Here is a 7,023-nt window from a genome sequence, read left to right on the forward strand (position 1 = left end):
CCCTCAAGTAAATAAATCTTTAAAATAAATTTTTAGCCGGTGCTTCGGCTCACTAGGCTAATCCACTTGCAGCGCTGGTACTCTGGGTTCTAGTCCGGTTGGGGCGCTGGTTCTGTCCTGGTTGCTCCTCTTCCAGTCCAGCTCTCTGCTGTGGCCCGGGAGGGCGGTGGAGGATGGCCCAAGTGCTTGGGCCCTGCACCTGCACGGGAGACCAGGAAGAAGTACCTGGCTCCTGGCTTCAGATTGGCGCAGCATGCTGGCCATAGCGGCCATTTGGGGGGTGAACCAACGGAAGGAATACCTTTCTCTTTGTCTCTCTCTCTCTCACTGTCTAACTCTGCCTGTCGAAAAATAAATAAATAAATAAAATTTTAATAAGCTAACCCCGTTAGGATTAGTTCTGTTTTATGTTATCTCACTAAAAATACATAACAAGTCTGTGACACTCTTGCTGCTTAAAAATGAGGACATGCTGTTCTTGTCTTCAGTAAAATGGCGACTAACAGTACTTTATCTCATGAGATTATTATGGGAAATAAATGAGAATATGCACACACAAGGGTACTTCATATATTTAGTGGGGAATGGAATTAAGAGGTTAACTTTATTTTAGTGCAAAGAAATTGAAATACAGGCATACTAGGAGTTTTCAGAATATAGAAATGCATATTACAGGCCTGCGCTGTGGCTCACTTGGTTAATCCTCCGCCTGCAGTGCGGGCATCCCATATGGGTGCCAGGTTCTAGTCCCAGTTGCCCCTCTTCCAGTCCAGCTCTCTGCTGTGGCCCGGGAAGGCAGTGGAGGATGGCCTAAGTGCTTGGGCCCCTACACCTGCATAGGAGACCAGGAAGAAGCACCTGGCTCCTGGCTTCGGATTGGCGCAGCGCGCTGGCCGTAGCAGCCGTTTGGGGGGTGAACCAATGGAAGGAAGACCTTTCTCTCTGTCTCTCTCTCTCTCTGTCTATAACTCTACCTGCCAAGTAGATTTTAAAAAAATGCATATTATGAAAAAATATGCATGGGTTTTAGAATTTCTTGTACCAAAATAAACCTTAAATTCTTTTTTCCAATTTTGTTTTTTTAGATTAATTTTCTGAAGTGCTGTGAAGTGAGGGAGGGAGAAGAGATCTTCTGTCTGTTGGTTCACTCCTGAGATGGTCTCAGTGGCCAGGGTGGGCCAGGCTGAAGCCAGGAGCAGCTTCCAGGTCTCCTACATGGGTACCAGAGCTCCAAGCACTTGGGTCATCTTCCAGTGCCTTTCCTAGGCCATTAGCAGGGAGCTGGATCGGATGTGGAACAGCTGGGACATGAACCAGCACCCATATGGGATGTTGGCATTTCAGATGGTGGCTTTACCGACTACACCACAACTCCAGCCCCTCCATGAACTTTTGAAGTTCCTTATGTATCACTAAGTACAGTACCTGGCACAAAATAAAGCCACAATAATTGTTCTGTATTAAGCTTCATTCTTTCCAGGGCATCACAGGGCCTTTGTAATAACTAGCTGTGAGGAACTGGAATTATTCCCTCTTCTCAGGAACATATCTGTGCTCTTGGAGCACAGAAATAATGGATAGCCATAATGTGTTGACTTCAGTTAGAGAAGAAAGTAGTTAATACTGTTTGTGTGGAAACTTACTCATTTACCTTTTTTTTTTGGACAGGCAGAGTTAGTGAGAGAGAGAGAGACAAAGAGAAAGGTCTTCCTTCCATTGGTTCACCCCCCGAAATGGCTGGTACGGCCGGCGCGCTGCGCCAATCTGAAGCCAGGAACCAGGCACTTCCTCCTGGTCTCCCATGCGGGTGCAGGGCCCAAGGACTTGGGCCATCCTCCACTGCCTTTCTGGGCCACAGCAGAGAGCTGGACTGGAAGAGGAACAACCAGGACAGAACTGGCACCCCAACCGAGACTAGAACCCGAAGTACCGGCGCCGCAGGTGGAGGATTAGCCTAGTGAGCCGTGGCGCTGGCCCATTTACCATTTATTTATTTAACTTAACTGTGGAGAGAACAAAGATGAATTTAAAACAGTCAAAGAATTTATAGTGGAATGAAGCAAATTTGCACTCAGCAACTGCAACTAACTCCACATTAAAGAATAATCTGAGAACTATGTCGATTTTGGGAAATACTCACTATAACGTAAAGAACACTTTAGTAGAGACACAACCAGGATAAAAAGCACAGAGAAGAAAGATACCATTCAGATCTGGGAGGCCATGGGAAGAGCTAGGTCTGAGGAAGCCTGTACAGGTCCTTATTTGTATTTTAGAGGTAGGACTCTGACAACTCATTGCAGCCAGCTTAATCAAACAGCAGAATGCTCCAACAGGACTGGCTAGTTGGAGATGTCTCCTCCAGGACTGGTTCTTTCTTCTGGGGTGACATGGAGGGCGTTAACAACATGCTGATGTCTTTGTAGGGGAAGCTGCTGTACTGTCATCCTCCCCCTGGAAGAGACCCTGTGATGTTTCAGCATCAACATAAGCGGCTCCTGGAGGACAGAACAAATGGCGATGAAGTAAAAATGCAGCCAGGTGGAAATAAGAAGGCAAAACAGATTGAGAATGTAGTTGACAAAACGTTTTTCCATCAAGTAAGTCTTCAAGTTTTCCTTTTTAAGGTGTGCAGTTCAGTGGTTGATGGGATATTCAGAGTTGTGCGTCCATTACTTTTAGTATAGTTTTATAGCCAACCCTCAAAGCTATACTATGAGCAGTCACTCCCCATTCCCCTGCTGGTACCCTTGCATTCTGGGCACTCATATAAATGGACTCAGACGTGGGTCTTTGTGATGGCTCCTTTCACTTAGCATAAGGGCTTCAGGATCCATCCATGTTGTAGCCTGTGTTGGTACTTCATTTCTGTTTGTTGCCAAGAAGTTCACTGTATAAATACATCTTTTTGTTGTTGTGCATCTATCTATTTTCCAGTTAATGGAAATTTAGGTTTGTTTCCACTTTTTGGTTATTATGAATAATGTTGTTGTGAACATTTGTTTACAAATTTCTGCATGTATGTTCAGTTCTTTTGGGTATACTGAGGAGTGATATTGCTGGGTTATATGGTAACTCCATGTTTGACATTTGAGGTAAGTTAGACTTCCCAAAAGTGACTGTACTATTTTACATTCCTACCAGCAATGTATAAGGCTTCTCATTTCTCTACATACCCATGAGTGGGATTGCTAGACCACAGGATTAATTATTTTTAACTTTTTTAAAAAATGTTCATTTTTTTAAAACATTTATTTATTTGAAAGAGTTACAGAGAGGGAGTTAAAGATATATATAGAGAGAGAGAGAGAGAGAGACCTTCCATCTGCTGGTTTACTCCCCAAATGGCCACAACAGCCAGGGCTGGGCCGATCTGAAGCCAGGAGCCAGGAGCTTTTTCTGGGTCTCCCACACAGGTGCAGGGGCCTAAGCACTTAGACCATCTTCTGCTGCTTTCCCAGGCACATTAGCAGAGAGCTGGACTGGAAGTAGAGCAGCAGGGACTTGAACCAGCGCCCATATGGGATATAGGCACTGCAGGCAGTGGCTTTTGCCGCTGTGCCACAGTGCCAGCCCCTGTTATTATTTATTTATTGAGTTCTTTTTTGTTGTAATTTTGTTATTCACTTTATTAGTTGAAAGGCAGGCAGCCAGAGGTCCCCCATCCACTGGTTCACTCCCTGAATGCCTACAATAGCCAAGACTGGGCTAGGCCAAAGCCAGAGACTAGAACTCAATTTTCATCCTCCACATGGGTGGTAGGACCCATGCACTCAAGCCATCACCTGCTGCCCTACATAGTTCTCTTTAGAAGGAAGTTGGAATGGAGAGTGGAGCCAGGATTCAAACCCAGTGCCTCCAACACAGGATGCGGGTGTCTTAACCACCGCACCAAGTGCCTGACCCTCATTTATTGAGCATAGCACCAAGATTTCTGATTGGCTCTATTTTATGATCTGTCTCTGAATTTCTTACTCATCTTATGAATTATCTGAATCCTCTTACATCTCATTAGGTTTCCTGAAAGTCATTATTTTGAATGCTTTAGCAGGTAATTTGCTGACTTCCATTTTTTTAAAGTCTGTTCTAGAGTTACTGTATTCTTTTGAAAGCATAATCCTACCTTGTTTTTGTTTTTTTATTGTTTGTTTGTTTGTTTTTCTAGCAGGTCTTCTAATTTTATAGGGTGGCTTTCATAGTAAAAGACTTTGTTCTGCTGATATGTCTAGGGTGTTGCTTTGATAAGCTGTGTTGGCTCTGGTTCCGGGTGAGTGCATTAGTACAGTGTCTGTGTAGCTTCTGTAGCTGTAAAAAATGTCAGCAGTGTCTGTGGGTGTCTCAGTGGCTTAGACTGTAAGAGTTGTGGGCTTCACTGCCAGCTGAGGTGCTGTCCTCTTATGCAAGTCAAGTACCCTGGCATCTCTGGGTGAGGTCCACCTGGCTGTGAGTGTGGGGTGCCTGCCAGTTTCTATGGGTCATGTGGGGGCAGTGCCCCCCTCAAGGGCCAAGGTGAGTGTGCCCAGTAGCAGAGCGGGAAAAGTCAGTGTCTGAGGGCTGCGTGTTAGGCCACACCAGTGCAGCTGGATGGGACACATCATTGTCCAGGGGCTGCCTGGGCAAACTCAGAGGCCTCTGGGGCCAGTTTGCTCAGAGAGGTCTGCCTCGCTGCTTCCCGGGACCAGGGTGGATAGGCAGGGCTGAGCACCTGCTTCTCAGGGCTTCTGTAAGCCGAGCCTCAGTTGGCTGCTCAGCTTCTTGGAGCCACAGAGGTAAGTGAGGCTACCCAGTTTCTTTCTGGAGTCATCGGTGGCTGGATGACAGTTTGTCGGCTTCCCTGAGCCTTTTTTGGCTGAGCTACTCAAGGCTGGTTGCTCTGTTGCTTTCTGGGGCCTAGGAAGTATAGGTGAGGCCACTGGCTGTTTCCAGGGCAGTAGTAGGGTAGTTGAAGCCATCTGTTTCTGGCGCTTCTGTAGGCCTAGCTGTCCAGGTGTGCCACCTGGTTCTTCCTGAGTCTTGGGAGCATTGACAGGGCCTCCTGGCTTCTTATGGGACTGGATCCCTGGAGCTTCTGGGAGCAGCTGCTTGGCTGTTTCATAGGACCCTAGATAAACAGGGTCTCAAGATGGCTCCATGTTGTAAGATCCAGGGGAGGGGAGGACACAGTGTGGGCTGGGCTCTTTCTCCAGAACAGTGCTCAGTATGGTATCCCAGTATGCTCCCCAAGCTGGGCTCAGAGCCTGTGAGGGCTGCAGGGTTCTCTGGGACAGATGCCTCCAGTGTCTGGTGTGAGTGGGGACTGCTGGGGGCCTGCTGCTACCCTTCCCCCACAATGAGACCTGGATGGAGTTCCTGGCATCCGGCTTCAGCCTAGCCCAGTTGGGGAGCGAACCAGCAGATAGAGGATATCTCTGACTCTCCCTGTGTCTTTGCCTTTCAAATAAAAAAGTATTTTTAAAAAAGTTTGTTGTGTCGAGTCAGTTTCTAGTTTTGGTTAAGGCAGGTTGAATTCTGATATCAAGATAGAGAATTCCAGAAAACAGCTAGTATCATGAGTCTAATTAACAAAGGATCTTCAAAAAGTTCATGATGGGACTGGCACTGTGGCGTAGTGAGTAAAACCACACTTGCAGTTCCAGCATATCCTATGGGCGCCGGTTTGAGTCCCAGCTGCTCCATTTCCAACCCAGCTCCCTGCTATGGCCTGGAAAACAGTGGAGGATGGCTTGAGTCCTTGGGCCCCTGTGCCCATGTGGGAGGTCTGGAAAAGCTGCTGGCTCCTGGCTTCAGATCAGCCCAGATCTAGCCGTTGCAGCCATTTGGGGAGTGAACCAGCAGATGGGATACCTCTCTCTCTCTTTGCCTCTGCCTCTCTGTAACTCTGCTTTGAAATAACGAAATCTTTAAAAAAAAAAAAAAGTTCATGAATACTTTGAAAGATCTATGCATAGAAGTGCGTTCATAGATGGTTTAGATGGCATTTGAAGTTATGGAGCTAAACTAAGTTGACAAGGGAGAAGAGGAAGGAAAGAGATGAACTGAAGACAGAATGCTGGGAGACTTAGGTACCAGATGGGGAAAGAAGGCCAGGAAAGAGATGGGACTCCACTGGGTGATCTCTCCTGCTGGTCCAGCGCACTGCTGTGCACAGCGCATCAAGGAGACAGCCTGCCGCCATCTCCAGTAACGTCTTCTCTTCTTCCCCAGGAGAATGTGAGAGCCTTGACCAAGGGAGTCCAGGCCGTGATGGGTTATAAGCCTGGGAGTGGCATGGTGACTGCAGCTACTGTGAGCTCTGAGAATGGGGCTGGGAAGCCCTGGAAAAAACATGGCAACAGAAATAAGAAAGAGAAAAGTCGTAGACTTTACAAGCACCTGGATATGTGAACCTGGGCTGCAACCGAAATGGATCTGCGTGGAGCAGGAGAGAACAGAGGCTGCTGCCTCCTGTGGAGCTCTTCTAGGACCCTGGCTGCACAGGATGGACCCTGCCCTGGGGTGCACAGCCACACCCAGTGATGTCAAGACGGAGGGGCACCTGGAAACACCACGTCCGCCTGTGGTCATCCGGAGCCGCAGAAACCCGCTCCTGTGGAAGGCTGGCCCCAGGATGAGTGAATGAGTGATGAATGGTGTCTGCCTGTGCATGTAGACACATGCTTACTAATTTGCAGTTTGAATTTTCTGAAAATATAATTAAATTAGCATTTTTTGGTGCTTTTGTTGCTTTAAGTAAATTGCCATTTGGATATTCCACATTCTTTTAACAGTCAATCTGCTGAAACATGACAGGTTTTTTTTCTTAAGATTTATTATTTGAAAGAGTTATCAAGGCAGATAGATCTTCCATACACTGGCTCACTCCCCAAATGGCTGCCAATCGCCAGGACTGGGCCAGACTGAAGCCAGGGGCCAGGAGCTTCTTCTGGGTCTTCCTCATGGGTGCAGGGGCCCAAACACCTGGGCCACCTTCTGCTCTTTCTCAGGCCATTGGCAGGGAGCTGGACTGGAAGTGGAGCAGCCAGG

General features: G+C 47.3%; 1 protein-coding gene across 4 annotated transcripts in view; it reads left to right on the forward strand.

Annotated features, from left to right (window-relative positions):
* LSG1 (large 60S subunit nuclear export GTPase 1) overlaps positions 1-6,729 on the forward strand; it is a 43,279-nt gene extending 36,550 nt beyond the window's left edge. For all 4 annotated transcript variants that reach the window (XR_011387986.2, XR_001794699.4, XM_002716520.6 and 1 more), the window contains 2 exons: positions 2,427-2,600; positions 6,205-6,729. Coding sequence is in view for 2 of the 4 variants with exons in the window: in XM_002716520.6 (XP_002716566.3) it covers positions 2,427-2,600; positions 6,205-6,384 (354 nt within the window). In the remaining 2 variants the exon portion in view is untranslated. The remainder of the gene's footprint in view (positions 1-2,426; positions 2,601-6,204) is intronic.
* The last annotated feature ends 294 nt before the right edge of the window (positions 6,730-7,023 follow it).

This window comes from Oryctolagus cuniculus, chromosome 4, assembly GCF_051225735.1.
Source record: "Oryctolagus cuniculus isolate XC-2025 breed Fujian yellow rabbit chromosome 4, ASM5122573v1, whole genome shotgun sequence".
NCBI lineage: Eukaryota > Metazoa > Chordata > Mammalia > Lagomorpha > Leporidae > Oryctolagus > Oryctolagus cuniculus.